Consider the following 27,028-nt stretch of genomic DNA (forward strand, 5'->3'; position numbering starts at 1 on the left):
TTAAAATGTCAAGATTCTGAATTATAATAAGTTTTAAACAGAGCCTTGAATTGGTACAATAAATTATAATAAGGCTAATCCTAATTGGTATGCTGTAATATTATCATACACATGTATATTATATATATTTTAATGGCTGTCTTTAAGAAAGGCTGTGGGAGGAAATGAGAGTTCAAATGTGGTATACGGCAACATTTCATCAGTAAGAAAGCAAAGAAGCTCACAAGATATAATTATATATTTACAACAGGCTTAATCATAATTAGGACCATGTAAGAAAACAAAATATAGTTTTCTATGACAGACTGCGCTGTATACATGTGTACGGGAAGTTGTCTTTTTTGACATGTTATCACATGTGTGCAAGATGACATTATTATTTTTGCCATTTGGATTTGAACAGATATGTTTAGAATAGTTTTTGCACACTATTTTTGGACCACTATCAAAATAGGCAAAGTGATGCCATCATCATGTTTCATATGCCAAATTTAATTTGAATTTGTTCCTAGCCGCACTTTTGAACCTGCAGCACAGACGTCTGAATGGATAGATTGCGTTTGAACTGAAGGTTAAGAAGAAGTTAGTTTCCATATTTGTTTCTGCTGGTGATCTTAATAACAGCAATGGTTTCCGGGTGACTGAATGACACAGCATCACAAATCAATGCATGTCAGCCACAGAGGAAAGAGTAAGGGCTCTGATGACTCAGAGTTCAAATTTGGCAAGCAAACAGCAAACTGATAGCACATACCCTCTCTCTCATCCCTTCTCTTATTCTGTGTGTGTGTGTCTCTGTCTCTTTCTCTCTCTCTCTCTCTCTCTCTCTCTCTCTCTCTCCTTTTTAAAAACCATAATTCCTCACTTGTACTGGATTAACCACCTACTTCTGTTTATATATATATATATATGTTTTTTTAAAAAGCATAACTAATATATCATTAAATGCTCTAGGAGATTGTTTAACTCAACAGATTAAGTATCCATTTATACCTTCCCAGTAATTCTTAAAGGGTGAACAGAAATAAAGACCAATAGACTGCTAATATTCTACAAGACTGTAAACAAGTAATCCGTGATATTCCAAATACAAATCCAGACTCTTTGGTGTAGTTTAACACTTCAAAACCTTTCTAAATATTCAGCTGAAGATGTGATATTCACATATACCATTTGCATTTAAGTATGACAATCTTTAAAAATATTTTTTTCTTGTGTTGACTTTTCTAACTGTTGAGGATTTTCTGGCTTTCTGTTTCTACACCTACATGCAGCCTCTTGTGAAATTGTCAGAATAAGACAGCTGTAATGTTTTAGCCATAATAATGCCAGCTATTGATCCCAGTAAAAGAAGAACGAAAGAATGTGCTTAATGGAGCATGTTTGTTCTCTGTTATTTTCTTTGCCTAAGGATAAGCCTGATTTAAATAATGATACTCTCCTTAGTCACTAGATCCACACATTCTTATACATTAATTATTACTAACTACCAGTTAGTGCTAAATACATTGAGAGGTTAGCCATCTAACACTTCACCAATAATTGGTCTATGAAATGCTAAAATCAACTGCTCTTTTCTAACTCACTGCCATCTAAATACTCTGTCTTCTAAGAACAAAGCATCACATATTGGAAACACATTTAAATGCTTTGTGTACTGAAAATAATTATTTTACATTTGTTTATTGTGCGTGTGTGTGTGTGTGTGTGTGTGTGTGTGTGTGTGTGTGTGGAGTGCATCTGCCATGGTGCACCTGTGGCAGTCAGAGGTCAACATGCAGGAGTTGGTTTTCTTTCACCATGTAAAATCAGTTCTGGAATCAAACTCAGGCTATCAGGCTTGACAGCACTCACCTTTACCTGCTAAGCCATCTCGCCAGCCCCACTTTGCTTGCTTTAAAGACTCAGTCTCGACTTTAATCATTCATTTCCAACTTAGCCCACTTCTTCTGAGATAACAAAATCATAATCTTACATGGAATTCTATTTTCAGGGGGCAAGTTTCTGCATTCAAAAATTCACGAGGAATCTTATTACCAACAACAACAAATTATAGCAAGAAAGTTTATGACATGTACCGAGTCCCAGAATTTTATGCAAACTAAATGCATTGTTTTCCTAACTTTGAGTTGAAACATATGTCCTCATTTACATACATCCCCAAATCACAAAGCAATAATGTCAAAATAAAAAAAATTAAAAATAGAAACTCTCATCGAATCCAGCAATACCCCTATAGAATATATATTCAAAAGAAATGAAATCAATATGTCAAAAAAAAATCTGCACTCCATGTTTATTGCAGTACTGTTCACAACAGTCAAAAAATGGAAACATTTTAAGCATCCACCAAGTGATGCATGGATAAAGAAAATATAGTGCACTTACACTGGAAGACTCCCGGCCACATAAAAGGAAATCTGCCATTTGCAACGTGGGTGGAACTAGATCATTAGGCTAAGTGAAAGAAACCCGTCTCAGAAAGACATGGATGGTATGGTTTCCATCATATACAAAAGCTAAAATAAATTGATTCAGCAGAGGAGCATCAGATGGTGTTCATCAGAGCCTGGAATAGTGGGAGGAGACTCAGATGAAGAAAGGTGGGTTGGTTAGTGGTAAGTAAAAATTAGATAGAAAAGGTTCTGGTGTGCCATCACACAACATAATGACTATGGATATTAATACTGTACTTTGTATTTCAAAAAGACTAGATGACAGAAATTTGAGGAAGTTCTTTCCATAAGGAAGTAGTAAAATGTTAAGACAGGCACATACCTGATAAAAGCATTACATAATGTGTAAAACATCAAACTATCACATGGTATCTTATTAATAGATACAGATGTATTGGTCAGTTAAAATAAATTTAATTGGGGCTGGAGAGACGGTTTAGCAGTTAAGAACACTGGCTGTTCTTGGAGAAGACCCAAGTTCAAATCCCAGCACCCACATGGCAGCTAACAACTGTTGTAACTCTAGTTCCAGGGGATCCGACAGCCGCTTCTGTCTTCCTCGGGCATTGCATGACACAGGTGCGCTTACCTACATGCAGGCAATACACCCAAACACATAAAATAAAAATACAATATATTTTTTATTAATTGGGGCTGGAGAGACGGTTTAGCAGTTAAGAACACTGGCTGTTCTTGGAGAAGACCCAAGTTCAAATCCCAGCACCTACTTGGCAGTTAACAACCTTTCATAACTCCAGTCCCAGGGGTTCTAACACCCTCTTCTGTTCTCCTCAGGCATGTCACGATATGGGTGTGCTTACACATATGCAGGCATAACACATACACATAAAAAATAAAGTAAATAATAAATTTAATTAAAAACAAGAATTTGTGATTGTTAAACTAAATGCCACTTTTTTTTTTAGTTTAAATAGTTATTTATTCAGTTATTTATGTATTGCCTCTTGAGATGGCCTCATATACCTCAGGCTGACTTCATTTTAGAACTGAGGCTAGCCTTGAGTTCCTGATCCTCCTGCCTCTATTGCACAAGTGCTACGATTATAGGCATGCTTGGTTTCTGTAGTTCTGGGAATAAAATCTAGGGCTTTGGCCATGCTGGGCAAGCACTCTACCAATTGAACTATATCCCCAAACCCAAATGTAGTGTTTATATTTTTGATGCTTCTTAGGCAATGCAAAATGAGAACTATATTCCATACCCCACCATGCTTGGACAAGATGGGATGAAAGTAATTTAACCTCTAATGTGTACTGATCAAGTTTATTAACCTTTTTTGTGTATCAATCAAGTTTATTAACTGTCATATCTTGGATTAAAATTTTATCACATAATATTTATGCTTTCATAAAACATATGCTAAACATTTGCACATGACTTCAAAATATTTTCTTACCTTATCAAGAGAGAAAGTTTTGGTTAGAGCAAAACCCCATCCAGCCTCAAAAGCTCTTCGAATCATTGATGTGCTGGTAGCTGGCGTTGCACTGGCAAGACCAAAAGGATTGAGAAACCTCAGGCCAGCCATTTCCACACTGATGTCTACCAGGTCGACAGGTGTATAAAAGAGGGGCAGTTCAGGCTGGGCAGGCACTGAGGCTCCATACTGTGCCTGGAAGAAACAAGAAGGGAATCACTACTCTTGCATCATACCCTAGTTGTGGATTGTCGTTCACAAAATCCTGCCATCATGAAAACAGTTTTCATTGGTCTGTCTCCTTGAAGGAAACTGCCCCAAAGTCAGTTATTAGTGCACCCAGTTCAGCCACAATTATAATCATTTCCAAGTTAAAAAGGTGGCATAGAGAGGATTAACAGAAGGAAAATCAATTAAACAAACAAACAACTCTATTTCAAACATACTGAGACCCAAACACAAAAGGGAATCATTTTTGAATTTATCTCTCTGGTTCCATTAACCGAGCTTCTTTGTGCTTAATTTACGAAAACGTCTTAGTGCTCAGAGATATGGGCCACTGCAAGTCAGGCAGTCTAAATTCAATTTCCAGTAATCTCACTGCAGTCTATGTGGCTTCAGGAAGGTCCCCTAACATGCCCTGCTTTTCTCCTTTATAGCTCTCAGCAGAAGGAATGCTGGCAGTCTAATTTCCTACCTCAGAGGGACATTGGGAAATCTAGGAGAAGACAAGTCATGGAGACCTTTATTTGGGAAAGGGGATAATGCACTCTTGCTTACTGGGAGAGTTGTTCAGAAAATAAACAGGTGCCAGTTTATGTTAAAATATTCAGCTGGCACTCAAAACTGTATATCCACTATTGTTCAGTGTTCACTGCCAGAATACCTCACTGAACTGTTAAATATTTTAATGAAAACACGTAGGTACTTGGTGCACTAAAGGGTAGGTTTTTGTTGAATGTCCTCTCTCTCTCTCTCTCTCCCTCCCTCCCTCCCTCCCTCCCTCTCCTTCCCTTCATTCTCCTCACTGTCTTCAGTCACTTCCTGTCCCTGTTTATCTCTGAAAGACAAATAATACTTAATACTTGAAATTACAAAAAGGATGAATATTCTCAGTCAAAGTAGTTACTGAATGGACAGGGCTACTTAATTCAAAAGTAGAACTCCATTCTCTTGTGAATCATCACTCAAAAGAAAAGTTATTTGAGCAGAACCTTAATTTTATAGGCATGTGTCTTGTGTAGATAAAGATTTCCATGACTTGCATAGAAATCATGTCTAGCCCTCTACCATTTATAATGCAAAGCAAAGCTCACTTAATATGCAAAAAAGGCATCAAACTTGCCAGTTGAAAGGCCATTGTGTTTCTGCTTTTGCAAAAAGGGGCCCGATGGCAATTAGGCTTCAGCTATGGTCTCACTTTTCTGCCAGGAGTCAGCTGGCTTTCTTGGCTTCCCCCCCACCTGCCTCCCTTCCTCTAGCCCTCCCTCCCTGAACTGAGCTACATGCTCAGTCTTCTAAGGTGCACACTACTGAGTCCTGGGAAGTCTGGCTGGATTGGTTCTGGTCCTCATAAGGAATCTCATTACTATATGAAGCCTTAAAAATCAAGACAAGAGTTGTGAATACATGTTTAGGGAGGTAGAGCATAGTTTCAGGTGTGTGTGTGTGTGTGTGTGTGTGTGTGTGTGTGTGTGAGAGAGAGAGAGAGAGAGAGAGAGAGCTAGAGAGAGAGAGACAGATTCAGAGACAGAGACAGAAAGACAGAGAGACAGAGAGAGAGAAAGAGAGAGAAAAATCCATCAGATAGATGCATATGGAAGCAAACCTTGCTTGATATTAACAGTACTTTTCTTAATTACATTTGACCATATTTTAAATGGAATCAACAGGATTTTATGTTACAATAAAGGAGCAGTTGCTGACACTAGAGGTTAGTTAATACAAGGTGAAATTTGCAAACATTGTCCTTTTATGCATACCCACAGGAGCAACACTGGGTGCCTTTGTGACTGACACCAGCAGCAGGAGCAAGATGACCCTGTATACATTATGGGATGAAATGAATGACACTATTTCCTTCTCTTTTTGGAAATAGGCATGGAGCTATCTAACCTCTTCAATCTTGTAGTCAAGTTTAGTTTGTTTATATATGTGCAGGAGGCAACAGCCCAGAGGAAGATATATATATTGTATGTGTAGCCTAACTTGCATTGCTTAATTTATGTGGTTATAAAAAATAAAACAATGTTATAAAATTCTTAAGAAGGTTACTGCCTTAATATTTATTTATAAGTGAAATAAGTTGGATAAATTTTGTAAGAATTCCTTTAAGCTTAAAAAAGTAGAAAAGGGTGCTGGAGAATTGGGTCAGCAGTTAAGAGCACTGGGTACTCTGGCAGAGGACCTAGATTCAGTTCCCAGCATCTACATGGCAACTAACAACCATATGTAATTTCAGTTCCATGGAATCCAATGCCCTCCTCTGGCCTCTGTGGGCATTACATACAAGTGGTACACTTATAAACAAGTAACACATAAAATAAAAATAAATAATGTAATAAAAGAAAACTAAATACACAAAACTAAGCACTTTGAAATGAGTCATAGAATACATGTTTTACTGTATGCATGAAACTGCTACTGGTGTGTGTGTGTGTGCATGTGTGTGTGTGTGCACACATGTCCATACATGTGCACCCACACACAGGGACATGTTTTCTTCTGTTTTTCTGGACCTCTGCTCTAAAGTGTGCCTCTTTTTCTGCAATGTAAGACATCTTTTTCTGAGCCTGGCTCTGTGGACTGAAGTATCTCAAGTTTCAGCTCTCACTACAAGACCAATACCTTCCAAATCCCATGTGCAACCTCCAAATTGAGATTTCCAAAGGCTTTCACCACCTTTGGCTGCAAATACACTGGCTTCCCTTATATCAAATGTCTTTAAATTGGACCTCATTGCAATCCTTTTAAAACATATGTTATCCAGATTTTCAATTTCATACAATACTATTTTTCCAGTAATACAATAGTGTTAGCAAATAACAGATATGAGAGAGATGTTGAACAGTGGAGAGATTTCCACAGTGGAAATGCATGCTCTGTGAGAGTCAGAAACAAGACAGAAACAGAGAACACATTGACCTATAAGGGTGTTTGCCATGTAGCACCTGGGAAAAAAGTAAGGGAATCCTGTATGTAAATGGAGAGATTTCTACATGTATGCACATGTGTCTTAGAGTGTGAAACTTTGTGCGTCCATCTTTCCACAAGCTGTCACCAGCATATTAACCAGATTTCTCTCTATGAACACAGGGCTTAGAGGACCTTGCATTTTAAATTATTTTTGCTTATTTTATTTTTTATAATTTTTAATAGTGACTGCAATTTATTTTACACAAAAATAAACAGAATTGAAGGTATAGTAAAACAATTCTTAAAATGTTATTTTGTTATAAATTGATAACTAATAATTTATGTATCTTTCAGGTTTTAAAGTGATGGTATGGTTTGTAAATATGGGATGATAAAATTAGGTTTGCTAACCTGTTCATCATCACACATCATTAACATTTCTGTGGTAAGAACACTTAAAATTCACTCATTTAAAAGTATTTTATTTATTTTAATTTTGTGTGTTTGAGTAATTTGCCTGCATGTATGTAAGTACACCTGTGTGTGCAATATCCATGGAAGCCAGGAGAGAGCGTCAGGTCACCTGGAACTGGAGCTAAAGACTGTTGTTAGCTGCTATGTGGGTGTTGGGAACTGAACATGATCCTTTGCAAGAGAAATCAGCACTTTTAACTGCTGATCCATCTCTCCAACCCCTGAAATTCACTCTCAATGGTTTTTAAATCACCAATACTCTATTTTCAACTATATTAACCACATCGTATAACAAATTTCAAAAGAATATTTACCTTCATGTCCCCTTTCTTCGCCTCTAAGTTGAGATTAACATTGCACCAACTGCTCTGTTAGTCTGATTTCTTTGCTTCCACATGTGAAAGCATGTGGCCCCTTCTTTTCTTTGCCTGGCTTACTCTTTTTAGAACAATGCTCTCCACTTCCATTAATTAGTCACAATGACAGAATTTCTATCTTTCTAAAGGCTGCATAGCATTCCATCATATGCACATACCACACTGCCTTTACCCATTCAACATTTAGGTTGTATACAAGGCTACTGTGAAAAATATTTTTATAAACATAGAATTACAGACATTTCTTTGACAACAGATTTAATACCTTTGAAAGAAATATCTAGGGCTTGAATAGTTAGATTCTATGGTATTTCTATTTTTAGTTTTTTGAAGAACTTCCATAGAGTTTTCAGTGATGATTATGCTAATTGTCATTCCTACAGACCACAGATAGTGCAAAAGGACCCCCTTTTCTCCTCGATATCCTCACCAGCGCTGATTACCTTTGACCTTTTTTGTAACGGTACTTTGGTAGGGGCGATGGCTAATCCTCATTGCCAACTTTTCTGAATTTGGAATCACGTAGCAAACAGACTTCTGGGAATGTCTTTGGGAAGTATTTTCTCAGCTTCACCCACCAAATCACACAGAGGCTATTGCAGCTATCGTAAAAGCAGTCTGATTACACCTTGAGCTGACAGCAGAATTGTCAGTGTCACCTCCATGGTACTCCAGGGGTGTAAGATGCAGGACTGAGGAGGGTGTTGCAAGCTTTTGATAAGCCTTTGGAAAACAGTGAGACTGGAGAATGCATAGAAGGTTTGTATTCCTTTTAAGATGCTCTTGAATGGCTATTGTGTGAAGTCATGAAAGAAAAGATTAAGTTGCAACCGAGACTCCAATATGATAGAGATGCTAGGACTGTACGATGCTCACGGAGGAAGGCTGCAGTCCCAAAGTGGATTCAGATCAGAAGAAATGTGCTTCAGCCACTGGAACCGGAGGACTGGTATACTCAAGGCTGCTGGAGCCCAGATGATGCATCTAAGAGCTCCAAATGCCAGACATGGCACTGTAGGCTTTGATGTCTACCCTGTTGGGACTTAGTTTTGACTTACCTGTTTTCTCCCTGTTCTGTTCCAATTCCCCTTTTTGGAATGGGACTGTTTGTTCTTTGCCAATGTGTATTTGAAATAGGGAACTTGTTCTTTCGGTTTTATGGGGGCCTATAATTAAGAGATTGCCTTGAGTCCTTGAATGTCTTGTCATTTTGAATTTTAGGCTTTTGAACAGTGTGAGAACTGTTAAGATTCTGGAGACTCTCAGAGGAGAAGAAAATGCAATTTACAGCATGAGAGTGCCATGCAGACTTTGGGGATGACGGCTGGAATGTAATGGTTTCAAAGTGATGTGTTTGAGCGACAAGGTGACAAAGGTAGTCTTATAACATCTTCATTATCAACTTGACGAGATTTAGAATCATCCAGGCCATATAGGTTTGGATATGTCTTTGAGGACATTTCCAGAGAGGTTAAACTAGAAAAGAAGACCCATCCCAAATGGGGTCATACTGTCCCATGAGTTGCTGTCCTGGACTAAGTGAAAAGGGAAAAAAGGGAAGTGAGGTGAGCATTGCCATCCTTGTGACTGCTTCTGTTCTGTGGAGAAGTGAGGAGGAGAGCACACTTACCTGCTGCTCCCTCCTCTGTGAGCTACCTACTGCCATACTTTGCCCACCACTATACTTTCTCAAATCAGTAACAGAAATAAAAGCTTCTTGTAAATGACTTCTTGTCAGGGATTTTGCCACAGCAACAAGGAAAGTAATATAACCCATAGGAGATCATACCTCCTTGTGGTTTTAATTTGAATTCCTCTAATGATCAGTAATGTCAAGTATTTTATATATAACTGCTAGCCATTTGTATGTTTTCCTTTGGGAAATGTCTATTCACATTCCTTATGTATTTTTAATTGTTTTAGTTTCTCTGTTTCCTCATGATTACATTGCTTGATCTAATATTTTGGATATTAATTCTTTATTGGTTATATGAAACGCAAATATTTTCTCTCGACCTGTAGGTTATCTCTAAATGTACAAAAACTTGATAGTTTTTGATTCAATCTCATTTGTCTGTTTGTGCCACTGTTGTCTATACTCTTGGAGTCAAATCCACAGTATCATACCAAAGTCAATGTTGTGCAGTTTTCCCATACGCAATCTTCTAGCAGCTAGAAAATTTCTGGTCTTATAATTCATTTTTTTTATTCATGGTGAATTGTTTATATATATGATATGATATCCGTATCCAAGTTCAATCTTCTCAGGTGGTTATGCTGTTTCCCAACAGGATTTTTAAAGTAACTCCCATTTTCCCATTGTGTATTCTTGGAAACTCTTGAAAATTAGCTAAAGTACACTCATGGCTCATTTATGGGTTCTGTTCTATTTGTTAACATGTATATTTATTTAAATATTTACTTAGTTTCAATAGCATACTTGAAACAATTTTGAAAAGAAACATTGATGCTATGAAGTTCACTAGTGAAGGTCAAGTTAAGTAGCCTGCTTACTAGTCTCCTATGTATATTACTCTGAGTAAGATTTTCAGTGGATTATTTCTAAAAGTTAACTAGATGCAGATGCAAAATAATCAAAGAGATAATTGATTTTAAAAGTTTTATTTTATATAGAAAAATAGATGGCCAAAGGAAGGTAAGTGAATTCTTAAGTTGCTCAACAGCAAGGGCACAAAATATATAAATTTTGATGTATAACTGGCTAATGCCTTTAAGCCATCTCTCAAAATAAAGTATTTCAGTCATTTCTTCTCAATGAAAATAAACTAAAAGAAGGCAAAATTCATCAAGGACTGAGGTACAGAGAATAAAAATGACAGTGTGGAAAGAATCCATAGTGTGTGGTTATGGATGAGCATTTCTCTTCAGAGCCCTTTCCAGACATAAGAAAGGCTTGAAATGAGTGAGAGGTCTAAAGATCTTTTTTAAGTTTGCTTTTCCCCCGAGAATTTATTTTGGAGAAACTAAAGATTTTCATCATTTAAAGTACAATTTATAAAATTTAACTTGATGGCATAGATTATAATAAGCCCTAAATTTGCATAGGTTATAATTAAACTTTCTCATTTCACTTCCATCTGGAAACTTCTTCAAGGTCTGTCACTACCTACAGAACTCCATGGTGCTATGCAGTCCTCATTCAGATCTGGGCTCTTCACCAACAGCACTCCAACAAAGTCTTCGGACTCTTCTTATTGAACCATTTGCAATACCTCAAGTAAAACAGCTCCACTAATGCCCCCCCTTTTTTTTCATTTGGCATGGAATACTATCTTCCATTTGGTTTGAATGCTTTGAAAATTCCAGTTAAGCCTTCAACAGTCGATTGAGTCATCATTGTCTATAAGAAACTTGCTCCCCCAAAGGACTCTGCTTCCTTATCATATTCTCTACACGCTTCCTTACATCTGTGTGCCTCCTGCTTAATTTAATTTCAGCACATAGCATAGGACTTGAAAAAGAAGATACTCAAAATATGTTTTGCATATGTTAGAATGTTGACCTTAGTTACTTAGCCTCTTTTCTTTTGCAGTAGTTTCCGGTAAGGTGATAAATATCTCATGTGAAATATTCATTAACTTTATTTTTATTTACCTTATTTAAAATATACAAAAGTCTATTATTCTATGAGCCTTTTTTAAAAAATTATTATTTTAAAAGGAGTTTATAACACATGTGCCACCTGGAGCCCATGATCTGCATGCAGCCTAACATAAAATTACAAGCATGCTAAACATGATGAGATTTTATTTATTTATTATTTTTGTAATTTGATTGTGAGGTTCCAAAGGATGGGCTTTATAGAGAATATGTCCTGTTGTAACGTCAAAAGGTTTGACTTGCCTATTTGCAAAGCCCTGGAAGAACCAACCAGTGGCTGTATGTAATGACATAGGTCATTAAATTGCAATGTATACCATTCTATTATCCAGTAACATGGAGTGACATAAAGGCCTACCAACTTTATAATTTTGCTAGATGCTAGGATTCAGACACAAATTGTGCAATTTCTTCATTCCTTGACTTTTGATTTCTAACTTGAAATGGGCTTTTTTCATGTAAAGTCATTAAAATGGTGCAGAGGTATCTGAGAATAGTCAAGAGGGACACAGGTGGGCTCCCAGGAAGGCTAGAGACTCTCAAGACTCATATATATGTCTCCTATAGTTACATTACTCTTTCTTTATAAGTTGGCCTCTTCTACTTCTTTTATAAAAATGGCTAATATTTTACTGGTTTAGACCATTTATTATTCTACTCCAAATATTTTAAAAAATTGAAAAGTGGGGCTGGAGAGATGGCTCAGTGGTTAAGAGCACTGACTGCTCTTGCAGAGGACTTGGGTTTGATTCCCAGCACCCACATGGCAGCTACAAACCATCCTTAACTCCAGTTCCAGGGGAATCTGACACACTTTTCTGACCTCCATGGCATTGCACATTATGGGTGCACTCACATACATGCAGGCAATACACTCATATGCATAAAAAATGTATATATTGCCCACTATCTCCACTTCTCTTTAACATAGTGCTTGAAACTCTTGTAAGAGCAATAAAAGGAAATTAAAGGAATAATAATTGGAAAAGAAGAGATCAAATTATCCCTCTTTGCAAGTGATATGATGTTATATCTAACAGATGCCAAAAATTCCACCAGAAAACTCCTAGAAATTATTAACATGTTCAGTAAAGTTGACACTTTAGGTTACAAAATTAACCTACAAAAGTCAGTAGCCTTTCTATATACCAATAACAAGCAATCAGAGAAAGAGCACATGGAAACACTCCCCTTCACAATAGCTGCAAAAAAACTAAAACAAAAAACTTTCGGAATAAACCTGACCAAGGACATTAAAGACCTTCACAATGAAAATGTTAAATCTTTAAAGAAAGAGATTGAGGAAGACATCAGAAGATGGAAGGACCTCCCATGCTCATGGATTGGAAGCATTAATATTGTGAAGTGACCATCCTACCAAAAGCCATTTATAGATTCAATGAAATGCCAATCAAAATCCCCATGACATTTTTCACAGAATTGGAAAAAAACATCCTAAGATGCATATGGAAGCACAAAAGACCTCGGATAGCCAAAGCAACCCTGAGCACTAAGAGCAATACTGCGGGGACTACTATACCAGATTTTAAGCTGTATTACAGAGCTATAGTCAACATGGTACTGGCACAAAAATAGACCCGCAGATCAATAGAACAAAACTGAAGACCCAAATATAAGTACATTCAGTTTCAGCCACCTGATATTTGACATAGGGGCCAAGAACGTTCACTGGAGGAAAGACAGCATGTTCAGCAAATGGTGCTGGCAAAACTGGATCTCCACCTGTAGAAGAATGAAACTAAACCCCTATCTTTCACCCTGCACAAAAGTCAATTCCAAATGGATCAAAGACCTCAATGTAAAGCCTGAAACTCTGAAACTGTTAGAAGAAAACATTGGCAAATTCTTACAAGATATAGGTGAAGGAAAGGATTTTCTAAATCGGACATCAATAGCTCAGGGAACAAGGTCAAGAATCAAAAATGGGACCTCATTAAACTAAAAAGTTTCTGTACATCAAAAGAGGCAACCAGGAAAGTGAACAGAAAACCCACAGAATGGGTTTCTTTACCAGGGACACATCTGGCAGAGGTCTAACATCCAGACTATATAACGAACTCAAAAAACAGAGAATCCAGGCAGGAAGTAACCCAATTAAAAGATGGGCTAAGAAGCTTAACAGAGAGTTCTCAAAAGAAGAAGTAAAGATGTCTAAGAAGCATCTTAAAAGATGTTCAGCATCACTAATAATTAGGGGAATGCGAATTAAAACCACTTTAAGATTTCATCTTACCCCAGTCAGACTGGCTAAGATCAAGAGAACAAATGATACCAAATGTTAGAGAGGATGTGGGGAAAGGGGAACACTCATCCACTGCTGGTGGGGCTGCAAACTTGTTCAACCCCTATGGAAAGCAGTGTGGAGAACTCTTAAAAAAACTACAAAAGGAATCTACCATTTGACCCAGTTATACCACTCCTTGGCATATACCCAAAGAACTCATCCTATTGCAGAGACACTTGTACATCCATGTTTGTTGCTGCTCTTTTCACAATAGCTAAGAGATGGAAGCAACCTAAGTGTCCCTCAACTGACGAGTGGATAATAAAAATATGGTTCATTTATATGATGGAGTTTTACTCAGCAGTAAAGAAAGATGAAATCATGAAATTTTCAGGGCTTATACTGAATTCAATATTGTATAACTATTAATTCATCAGCAAACCTAAAAATTTTAGAGCCACTCTTGAAAGTGATGTATCTGCTCTGAAAACTGTTATTGAGTATGTTAAAGCTGTAATGACATGCTTCTTCTAAAAAAAATTTTAGATTTTTTAAAAAGAAAAAAGTGTATATTAAATAAAATATATTAAACAATTGTAAAAAGTTTCAAAACTTCTGATGTCAACACCAAATATGCTTCACAATAGTTGCATTAGAATCTCTTGGGGTGGGGCTTAAACATTAGTGGTCTCAAGAATCTTGGGTAGGAGTGTTGACTCAGGAAAGAGAGGTACTTGCCACCAAGCCTGATGATCTGAATTTGATCCCTAGGACTCACAAAGTCTAAGGAGAAAGCCAGTCTCCTCTAACTTCCATACACATTTTGTGACATACATGTGCCCTTACCCCACTACAAATAAATGTAATAATAAAACAATTTTAACATTTCAATTAATTGATTTTTATGTATATGAATGTTTTGTAAATGCACCCATGTGCGCAATGCCCATGGAGGCCTGAAGAGGGTGTTGGATCCACTTGAACTGTAGTTAATGACATTTACTAGCCATCATGTGGGTGCTGGGAACTGAATCTGGGTCCTCTGGAAGAGCAGACAGTGCTGTTAACCACTGAGCTATCTCTCTAGCCTCATAAAAAAAAATTAATAGAACATTTTTTTAATGCAAGGCTGAGAACCACTTCTATTTCACATGAATGCTCTTCACGATTCCTAATTCTCAAATGATAGTACCAAGTCTGGCTATCATTGTGTTCCACATCCACGTTAAATGTCTACAGTGAGTCTGCTCAAGGGAACACAGCATTGTTTAAGCTGGGCAGATACTCCAAAAGGCACTATTAAGGCCTCCATCTGGTGATTTAAAGTACCTTCTCTGACAAGCACCAACATATTGATGAAGTGTAAAAGCCTATTGTAAAAATAGGATAGTTAATTTATTCTCAAAATAAAAAAGGCATTTGCTCATATGCAAGGTAATGCTCTTGCCAGACCCAGCAGTGGGTGATCCTGTTTATTCTCCTTTAAATCAATCTTCAAGACAGACTTCATTCTCCTACTGCAAACGAGGAAAGAAAAGCTCATAGAGAGTAAGCAACCTCCTGCTCTTGATGAAGATAAGCAGCGGGCAAGTTGGACAGCTAGACCTGATTCCAGATTCCAAGTGGATGCTTGCTTCATTATGGTAAGCTGCCTGCATCTTTCATAAGCATTATTTATCTAAAACATTAATGTGCTCAAAATCAGAATGCAACCTGAAAGTTTATCATGGTGGTTTGGTTGAATACATGTATTAGAGCACTCATGTGTACACATTCACACACACACACACGCATACACATACACACACATACACATGCACACACACATACACAGATACAAAATCATTTCAATCTGAGGGTGGTGGCACACATCTGAAATCCCAGCACTTAGGCAGTGGGGCACGAAAACCAGGAGTTCAAGGTCAGCCTCAGACACATAGAGAATGCAAGGCCAGCTTAGGCCTCCTGAGACCCTGTCTCAAAACACCAAAAACAAAAAGGAAGAACCTTATGAAAATATAAAAATTGTGTAGTTTTCAAATATTATTAACTTCACCGTTATTACATCTAATTTGAGAATGGAAGTTAAATTAGCATTTTAAAACCATTGTGATGACTTCTTTTTGTGTGGCATTTTCACCCTTTATCACTGATATTTTCTATTATACTATAACGAAGTATACTTATTATACTATTACACTTGTGAAATTTTAGCAGAGATATCTGAATATGCAATGGCTATGTTTTTGGAGGAAACGCAGCTTGTATTATAATTATGTATTCCAACTGCATTTCCCTTCTTTAAAATAATGATCTAAAAATAAACTGGTGGGGCTGGAGAGATGGCTCAGTGGTCAAGAGCACTGGTTGCTCTTGCAGAGGACCCGGCTTCCATTCCCAATAACCACATGGTGGCTAACAACCATCTATATCCAGTTCCAGGGGATCCAATGCCCTCTTCTGACCTCCACAGGCATCACACAACACTGGTGCACTTGCATGTTTATTTATTTACACATAAATAAAAATAATTTTTTTTATAAAAGCTCACTAAACACTCTTAAAGCAGTACTGTTTTTAGTGTTCTATTGCATTAAAGGAAAAATATTCATCACCACTATGCTTTAACTCTTAAAAAACATTTCTACTTATTCATTTTATCTAATTTTCAATGTGGAACAATAACCACTAACTCTGTTTTGGCTGCTCCTGCTCTAGACTCATATATTCTATAATTACTTTAAGGCAAAAATGAATAGTTACTAATAGCTAGAGTATTTCATTCATGGTGTTTACACAGTGATTCCAGCTCAGGTGCCCTGCTCACTAAAGAACTGCCTATCAAAAGGAAAACTCAAAGGTAGAAAGTAATTTGGGTTAGCTCTTTCATGATGGATAGGATGAAGTTTGAAAATCACAATCATAACATAAAATCGCATCGCACGTCCTCATTTTGAGAAACTACTATTTCTAATGAAAATCTTAGGGAAGATATGAGGTTACAAAAAATTTTCTACAAAGTAATGATCAATTGTATTAATTTCTTGACAGACCTATATGCATAATGCTTTTTTTTTTGGTCTTTTTGAGACAGGTCTCCCTGTAGCCCCAGCTGTCCTGGAACTCACTATGTAGACCAGGCTGGCCTTGAAGTCGCAGAGATCTGCCTGCCTCTGCCTCCCAAGTGCTGGGATTAAAGGTGTGTGCCACCATGCCCAGCTTCATAATGCTTTTTACAAGATGCTTGTATCTTGAACATAAATGAGGCCAGTAAATTAATACTAATTCAAACCCATGCAATTTTTATATTAACTCTACCTCTACCTCCAACAATCCAGATAGTTAGCAAATTAGGGCAGTATCATGTAAAGGTCCTTAAACAACAACAAAATAATTATTCTTTATTTAATATTCCTTGCCCAGCTGAAATTTTTAAAAATCTCTGTATTTTCATGGTATTCATTCTCTATTTTATCATTTCTATTCTAGCTCCATTATAATCATTATGCCTTACTGGAATAGTTTCTTACTGGTTTTCACATTTTTCTCACCTCTCACTTGAATTCACTTTTGAATGCCAGAGTCATCTTTTAATTATTTTGATTCATTTACTTTTATTTTATGTGTATGAGTGTTTACTGGTATGTATGTAAATGTGCCACATGGAGGCAGGAGGAGGTATCAGCTCCCCTGAACTAGCGACAATTGTTAGCTTCATTGTGAAGCTGGGAACTGAACCCAGGTCCTCTGCAAGAGCAGTCAGTGCTCTTAACCACTGAGCCATCTCTCCAGCCCCCTCCAGTAGTCTTTTAAAAACACAAATTTGGTACATTATGCCCTTGATCAAAAATTTTCATCAGTTTCTCAATGTTTTCCTTCCTTCTTTCCTTCCTTCCTTCCTTCCTTCCTTCCTTCCTTCCTTCCTTTTTTCTTTTTTGACAGTGTTTCTATGTAGACCACTTTGATCTTGAGCTCAAAGACATCTCCCAGTGTCTATCACTTGAGTGCTGAGATGAAAGGCATAGAGACTCCCTATAGCTCCAGCTGGCCTGGAACTTGCTTATATATGCCAGATTAGCCTCAATCTCTCAGAGAGATTTGCCTGCCTCTGCCTCCCAAGTGCTGGAAATAAAGGCATGTAATACCACATATGGCTTCACTGATATTTTAATTTTAATTTTAAGAGGATGAGAGTTTATTCTGGAGCCAAATGAGAGTGACCATGGCTCAGGAACACAGATTCAAGTTACCCCGAATTCTGTATTCCAATGTGGTAACAGCTTCATGAAGTTTTTATAGTAACAGAACAAAGAAAAGTCACAAATCAAGACAGTTTTCAAATACTTTGTTGGAAAGAGTAAGTAGGCAGACACAGCAAAAGGGAAATCTCAACTCTAGGCCTCAGATGCTATTAAATGGCATTCTTAGCCTTTTGGTTGGTGGGAACTGTTTCTTTTATTAATACATTTTATTAATCACAAGATGTTAATTCAGAAACAGAGGTTGGCAAGGAGTGGTTATTTAGAGGGCTAAAGATAGCTTGAAATAAATGGTAATTAGGCTCTGGACCTGCAACATTCCACCATCAGTGAAGTGCTAATCAGTTGGTTCACCTTGCAGGAAATTCAGTTCAAGATGCAGGAATTTTCTGGGAACTTTTCATTCACAGTTCCACCTGTTGGCCAAGCATCACATTTCTGCGTGCAGGGGCCACATATTTATTTTTACATTACTGGAAAGCCCCATTCCTAGAATCTGATGCAGATGAAGCTCCGCTGTAGGTAGGACAAACAGTCTTCAGGAGAGAGGAATAGATAGTAAAGCCCAAAAGGAAGAAATGATCACATCAAAACTATTAGCCATCATGAGCCATATCTGACTTTCTTCTTTGTCTTCTGTATCTGACACAACATTTGCATATTATTTATAGTAGAATTATTATACTTAAAATTTGCATAATCAAGAATATTGCTTGACCTAATTGAATAAATGTTACAGATTAAGAAAACAAATATTTGGGCCTGGAGAGATGGCTCAGCAGTTAAGAACACTGGTTGTTCTTGCAGAAGACCCAGGTTTGAATCCCAGCACCCACATGGCAGCTAACAACTGTCCATAACTCCATTCCCAGCAGTTCCAACAGCCTCTTCTGATCTCCGTGGGCATTGCACAACATAGGTACACGTACCTACATGCAGCCAATACATGCATACACATAAAATAAAAAGGACTATTTAATAAAAATTTTAAAAAAGAAAACAAACATTTAAAAACTAAGTTTGAATTGACTGTTTTTCCCCCTGTTTTACAGTTATTTGTACTCTATGAACTATTTTATTTATTTTGGAGTATTTAAACAAATGTATTATCTTCTCAGTTTTGGTTTTTCTTTATATCAGTTAGAACTTATAACTGTAACTTCATGGAGTGGCTAGCTTTACATTAGTAGCTGTTATCTGTAGATAATGACTTCATCTGTTGTATTACATTGGTATCAAACAAGATTTAGTTTGGAAAAATAAAACAGAAGAAATTACACAACAATATAGTATTCTTTGAATTTTCTTCTAACAAGAATGTCTTCAATTGCATAACAAATATTAATAATATTAATAGAAACAAGAGATCAATCCTATTAGAAATCTAAACTTTATAGGCCTTGGAGGAATAACCAAATACTTAAAAAAATTTTAATGATTAGACATGGAAATAAGACTGTAGAAGGAGTCATTGATTAGAAAAATACAGGTTTTTATCCTGCTTCATTGTACTACATAAGATATCTGAGATGCTCATTTAATCAAGGAACTTAAAGTATAAAATATCATGAGTACTGTTCATCAACTGAAAGAACAGACATCACATAAACACTCCATTCAACTGAAGGAAAAAAAAAATTGCATCCAGGTACTGCTTACCTGTCCCTGTACTACATAATTCAAGGAGATGAACTTTAAAAGTCTCAAGTGTCAACTCCTTTTAAGAACTCATTCATTTGGACTTCAGAGATGCTAGATGGGACACATCTTCAGCTAACTGACAATCCAGTACCCTTAAGTAACTGAACATTTCTTTCATTTTTTTTGTTCATTTAACTCTTTTATTTAGACATTTTTAATGGTTTCTGATATTTAATATTTCACTTTCCATAATCCTAAATGCTAAAATAATGCTAATTTTGGTTTGAATTAAGTTATAAATGATATCTCCTTTTATTAATTTTTTGTTATGATTATTTGCTAACTCAGAACCCTTACCTTACTCAACTATATTCATCCTTAAAGTTTCAAGTGTTTTCACTCTTTGTAAAAGTACATGTGTATTTTTAAATTATTTGGTATAATTTGGATAAAAATCCCAGTTTTCAAATTCAAAATTTTATATATAAAAATATGTACATTATATATGTGTGTTTATTATACATACAAAGGATATATCTTAACTGAATCCAACCAATTATAACATGCTCCAATAGTCAATCAATAACTGCAAGCCTATTTTCTCATCCAAAGATTTGGGTTAATTTTTCTTATCCAAATTATACAAAAGACATCACTCTGTAACAACCTCACTGAGATTTTTTTAAAAAGATATTTCAACTCCTTGTTGTAGCCTCCATTCCCTGGGATCCCCATGCAGTGTTTCCTCTGCATCACTTTGACTTCTTCACACCTTACAATCAATAACTGCAAGCCTATTTTCTCATCCAAAGATTTGGGTTAATTTTTCTTATCCAAATTATACAAAAGACATCACTCTGTAACAACCTCACTGAGATTTTTTTAAAAAGATATTTCAACTCCTTGTTGTAGCCTCCATTCCCTGGGATCCCCATGCAGTGTTTCCTCTGCATCACTTTGACTTCTTCACACCTTACACCTCACAGGGGAGCATTTATGCCCTGTGCATCCATTGCTGTGACTCCATTTAGCACAATGGCTTCATTTCATCCACACTGCCACAGATTATAACGTCCTTCTTTTCAAGAGCTGAATAGTATTCCATCCTAATATAAACCACGGTTTCTTTTCCTATTAATTCATGAGTATAGACATATAAGATGTTTTCTTATCTTCACTACTGAGAATAATGCTGCACTGAGCATGAGCTTGCTGATGTCCCTTTGAGAAGCTGATTTCAAATATGTAGGATAAAAACTAAGGAGTGAGATTGTTGTATTGTAGAACAGAGAATCCAGTTGCAAATTTTTGAAGAACAGTACGATCTTTCTATAGCTACTCTACCATTTTACACAGTCGCCAAGTGTACAGGGATTTTTAATCTCACCATCTCCAAACGAATGATTTTTAATAGCCATCCTAGTGAATATCAGATGTTATCTTCCTGAGATTTATTTTGCATTCCCCTGATGATTAGTAGTTCCCGGATGTTTTCATATGCTTCCTGGCCATTTGGGTGTCTAAACATTGTTGCAAACCCTGTTGCCTGGTGTTTTAATCTGGTCAATTCTTTTTTCTTTTTTCTTTTTTTTTTTTTTCTTATTTTGGAAATTTGTCCTTTGACAGATATATGGCTCACAAATATTTCTCCTACACTGATCAGCCTTTCCATTGTCTGTGGCTGACTTTGTTGTGTTAATGGTTTTCAGTTGGATGTATAGCCATGGATCTAGTTTTGTTCTTGACTGAATTTTTACTGTCATGTCCATGAAACAGGTGCAAAAACTAACACTGTATAGGCTTTCCTTCATATTTTCTTCTAGGAGTTTCAGGTCTTATGTTTTACTCTTTAAGTTATTTTGTATTTTTGTTCACATTAAATAAGTAAGGATTCAATTTAGTTTTTTTATGTGGATATCCAGTTTTCCTGTCAGGATTTGCTGGAGGCAATTGTTTCCCCATTGTGTATTCATGACAGCATTGTGGAGATCAGTTGACAGCATGTAACATCAATCCATGTGATGTGGGCTCACTGTTCTGTTATAATGGTCTCTCTCTCTGTATATTTTCAGACAAGGTCTCCCTAAGTATTCCAGCGGGCCTCAATCTTGCTACACAGTTAAGGTTCTTCTCGAAATTACAGATCCTTCTAGATGGACTTCTTGAATACTGGGATTTCTAGCATGCACAGTCACACCAGGTTTACAGGTCTGCTTCACGTCAGTATCATACTGTATTATTGTAGCTCTACAGTTTTATGGAAATCAGGAATGATGATGCTTCCATTTTCCACCTTAAGATGACGGTGACTATATTTGATTTTGTAAATTCATATAAAGATGTTTTCTCCATATCGTATACTTTTGGATTTCTATTGGAATTGAATTAAATCTCTACATTGTTTGGGAGTCAAGAGGACACTGAAACAACTTTAGTTTTTCCACTTCCTGAATATGTAATATCATTGCATTTATTTATGTCTAGTTTGATTCTATAATTCATGTGCTATGGTTTTCAGTATATAGTTATTCACCTTTTAGCAAGAATTACTGCTAATTACTTTTTTTGGTGCTGCTGAATATTGGATTATTTTCTTAATCTAATTCTCAGATCATTTTCTGTTGGGATATAGAAACAATAGATTTTTGTATATTGATCTGAACTCTACCACCTTTTCTGAATTTGTTAGGTTTTAAAAAACATTTATTTATTTAATTTTATGTGGTGTGCATGAGTGTATTTTAATGTATTATATAAGTTCAGTCCTGCAGAAGTCAGACGATGATATCAGATCTTTTGGAACTGGAGTAACAGGTAGTTGTGGGTAAGAGCAAGTTTCCTAAACTGCTGAGCTGTCTCTCCAGTCCCAATTTTGCTAGCTTTAATATCCTTCTCTCTCCCTTCCCTTCCTTCTCCTTTCCTCCACTCCCTCCCCTCAATTCCCCTCCCCTTCTTTTTTTCCTTCCCCCCTTCCTTTATCTCTTTCTTTTGACAGGGTCTTTTAGCCAAGGCTACCTTGGAATTCACCATGCAGCCCAGGCTGGCCTCAAATTTGTTGTAATCTTCATGTGTCAGCATCCTCAGTGCAGTGACTGCACATGTAAACCACAATGCCTGGTAGTTTTGTGATTTTTCATATTGCCCTTCAAATGTAGAAGTTAGCTCCTATATCTAATTTGGTCCTAGGCTTTCCTTTGGTAGAACTTTGTGATTACTAATTTAATCTTACTTGTTATTGGTCTGTATTTAATCCTTTTTAAAAATATTTTTATTTTATTTATTTTGCTTATGTTTTATTAAGTTGTACGGGTTTAGAAATTAATTCACTCTTCCTACATTGAATTTGTTGTTAAATCATTGTTCCTAGTAGTCCTTTATGAGCTTGAAAAAAATTTCTGTAGCAATGATTATAACATCTCAGAGGAATTTCTGATTTTTGTTGAAAACCTCTCATTTTTCCTCATCTTAAAAAGTTTTGTTGATTGTGTTTATCTTTGACGAAAACATACCAGTTTTATAATTTCATGTTCCTGTTGATTTTATCTTCTCTATGTATTTCTATTTCAATCTTTATTATAGTCTGAATTTAGTTCGTTCTTTTTTTCTGGTCTACTAGTGTGTAAAAGAGGGTGTTTAATTATTATTATGTACCTGTCTTTTTTTAAAAGGCAGTCATTTCCTTTTAGAAATTTTTTCTCTGTTGAGCATAGGGGCACATGCCTTTAATCACAGCACTCCAGTCTGAGGCACAGGTAGGTGATCTCGTGAGACTGAGGCCAGCCTAGTCTGGTGGGCATAGTAAGCTCCAGGCTAGCTGGGGCTACATGGTAAGACCATGTCTCAATAAGAAAAGAAAGAGAGAAAGAAAGAAAGAGAGAAAGAGAGACAGAGAGAGAGAGAGAGAGAGGAGGGAGGGGAGGAGGGAGGGAGGGAAGGAGGGAGGGAGGGAAGGAGGGAGGGAGGGACAAAGGAAGGAAGGAAAGAAGGAAGGAAAGAAAAAGATTTTCTCATAGTATTGTATCATTTGTTTGTTTTTGAGACAGGGTCTCCCTGTAGCCCCAGTTGGCCTGGCACTCAATATGTAGGCCAGGCTGGCCTTGGTCTCATAGAGATCTACATGCCTTTGCCTCCTGTGCCCTGGGAATAAAGATGTGTGCCACTGGACCTGGTGTGTACCATTTTTTGATAAGTCTTATTGTGTTGTGAGTTTGTTTCCATTTTTCTTATAAATTGATTTATTTTTTGATTTTTTTCCCTTTGATCAATAGTTGCTTGAGAATATACAGAATAGTATTTGAACATATAGAAGACTGTCCACTTTTCTGTTGTTATTGATTTCTTATTCTATTCCTTTGTGGTTGAAGAGGATACAAGGATGATTTCGCTTTTGTAAACGTGAGAATACTTGTTTTGTGACACAGCATCCCATCTCTACTATGGCAGTGTCCATATGCATGTGAAAGCAGTATCTAATTTGGCTAGGTTTGGACAGATTATCTGTGTACCAATGGCAGATACATTTGATCTAGTTTTACTCTGTTGATATGAAATGATCCTATATATAGATATTATTCTGCTGAGTGTGGTGATATTCTGATGAGGGATCTTGTTTCCTTATAAATTTTCTGTCCATAAGGTTCATCCATTTTTGGAAGCTGTTGCTGATTTACCCAACTCTTATTACAGTTCTCTTAAACTTCTTCAATTTTGTTGATACTTACCTGATATTTTTATGTGCTTTGATGTTGCTACATCCATAACCCTTTCATTTGGTAGTGGCATTGGCAAATTCTCATCATATGACCATCCTTGTCTCATGTAATCTGTATTTGACTTACTCAAAAGTGTATTTTATTTGCTATGAGTACAAGTACACCAGCTGTCTTCGGTTGCTGTTTGTATGGAAAATCTTATTCTATCCTTGTATGTTAGTCGTTTGTTTATTCGGTTTGATTTTTTGAGATACGTTCTCATAGACAAGAATGGCCTCAAACTCATGATCCTCTGATCTTATCCTCTTAAATGCTGGGATTATAAGCAGATGTTGCCACATGTCAGTTTTGTATGTCTTTGAATTAAAAATGAGTTTGTTTTGTAGGCACTGTATGTAGTTAAATCTTTTTAGAATCTTGTTAGCTACTCTGTGTTTTTTGACTGGTGACTTTAGTATATTTACATTTAAGGTGATTATTGACAGCTGGTAATGAATCAGTACTGCCATTTTGCAAATTGTTTTCTGTAATTATGTTGTTTTCTCAAAGTTCCTTATTTCCCTTGATTTCTTCTAATTTGATGGTTCTTGTGGGGATTCTTAAAAAAATTCTTTCATCCATGTTTTCCTGTTCTTCTTTTTGTTTTCGTGACTTGATATGGGAACCAAATATTTATTAAATATTTTATTATTTTTATTTTTGCCTATTTGAGTGTATAGCCTGCATGTATGAAAGTGCATGTTGTGCAATGCCTGCAGAGGACAGAAGAAGGCGTAGGATCCCTTGGAACTGGTGTTTTATTTAGATGACTGTTAGCCATCATGTGAGTGCAGAGAACAGAACCCAGGTCCTTTGGAAGAGCAGCCCCTTAACCAGAGCCCTGAGCCATCTCTAGTCCCTATCTTTCACTTTTTCTTTTCTTTTATTTTCTTTTTTTTTTGTCTTTTTGAGACCGGGTCTCCCTGTGGCCCCAGCTGTCCTGGAACTCACTATGTACACCAGGCTGGCCTTGAACTCACAGATATCTGCCTGCCTCTGCCTCCCGAGTGCTGGGATTAAAGGCGTGCGCCACCACACCTGGCTATATTTTTCATTTTTATATCTACAAACTTGTTTCTCTTTTTGGTTACCAGAAGGTTTTCACCAAAACTCATAACTGGGTTTGGAGCAGATAACAACTTATCTTCAGCCATATACAAAAGGCTTAAACTTTTAATTTTCCCCATATATTACTATGTTATTGGTGTCAAAGTTATACATTTTATTTTGTGTATTCATTAAGATATATTTTTGGCTGTCAGTATTCTTAAAACTTTAGCCTTAAAACTCTTGTGCTAGAGCTAAAAGGTACTGGCACCATTAATACAGCACTCCACTATTCTTTGTGGCATACATTCATCTGTACTAGAGGAATCTGTACTTTGACATAGCTTCTTTTGTCATTTAATGACTTTGTTTCAACTTGAAGGACTCCTTTTTGCACTTAACACGTCTGTTAATAGGCCAATTTCCTTAATTTTTGTAAAACTGGGCAAGTTTTTATTTCTCTTTCAGTTTTGGGAGACAATTTTTCCAGTTGTAAAGGTGTTGGTTGAAGGGCTGGAGAGATGGTTGAGAGGTTAAGAGCACTGGATGCTCTTACAGAGGACCCAGGTTGGGCTCTCAGCACCCACATGGTGGCTAACCAACTCCAGTTCCAGGGGATCTGATGCTCTCTTCTGGCCTTCATGGGCACTGCATGATAAGGGTACCCTTACATACATGTAGGCAAGACACTCATACAGCTAAAATAAAAATAAATATAGAAAAATATTGGTTGACAGTTTTTCTCTTTCAGGACAGTGGTTCTTTCTTTGCACTCTCTTGATCTGGGAAGTTTCTTTGAAGAATCATGCTGATGGTCTGTGCTGGATAGCTTCAGTGTCAACTTGACACACCTAGGTTGAGGGAGCCTCAGTTGGGGAATTGCCTCTATTGGACTGGCCTTTGGACATGTCTGAGGGGCATCTTCTTGATGAGTGATGTGGGAGGGCCCAGCCCACTGTGGGTGGTGCCACCCCTGGGCAGGTGGGCCTGTGTTGCATAAGAAAGGAGGCTGAGCAGGGGCCAGAAGAGCAAGCCTGTAAGCAGCATTCCTCCATGGCCTGTGCTTCAGCTCCTGCTTCCAGGTTCCTGCCCTGAGTTCCTACCTTGGGCTCCGTGATGAACTATGACCTGGGAGATGTAAGCTGAATAAACCCTTTCCTCCCCAAGTTGGTAGTTAGAGTGTTTTGTCATAGCAATGAAGAACAAATTAGGATGTGGTCTTACTGGGGCGTCCTTTATTTGACAACTCAATTTTCTTCTCTGGTCCTCAAAATTATCTCATTGCCTGTGAGTTGTATCAATTTAATTATTTAATAATTTAATATGTCAGTATAAATGGTTTTGAGTTCACTATACTCGCTGATTATGGGGTGTTATTAATTTCCATGTTTATCTTCCTCTTTGGTAAGTTTTCAGTCATCATTTCCTTTATTTCTTTTTATTTTTTTAAATTGATGCATTTACTACTTGTGTGTGTGTGTGTGTGTGTGTGTGTGTGTGTGCATGCGTGCGTGCATATGTGTGTGCCCTGACGTGTATAGATGTCAGAGGACAACTTGTGGAACTTGTTCCTTTCTTCCACC

General features: G+C 36.9%; 1 protein-coding gene across 2 annotated transcripts in view; it reads right to left on the minus strand.

The window, feature by feature from the left end:
• Dpyd (dihydropyrimidine dehydrogenase) overlaps positions 1–27,028 on the minus strand; it is a 978,758-nt gene that overhangs the window by 456,142 nt on the left and 495,588 nt on the right. For both annotated transcript variants that reach the window (XM_008833683.3, XM_029563832.1), the window contains exon 13: positions 3,875–4,090. In XM_008833683.3, the coding sequence (XP_008831905.1) occupies positions 3,875–4,090 (216 nt within the window). The remainder of the gene's footprint in view (positions 1–3,874; positions 4,091–27,028) is intronic.

This window comes from Nannospalax galili, unplaced genomic scaffold (genome assembly GCF_000622305.1).
Source record: "Nannospalax galili isolate Female #2095 unplaced genomic scaffold, S.galili_v1.0 scaffold255, whole genome shotgun sequence".
NCBI classification, from domain to species: Eukaryota; Metazoa; Chordata; class Mammalia; order Rodentia; family Spalacidae; genus Nannospalax; species Nannospalax galili.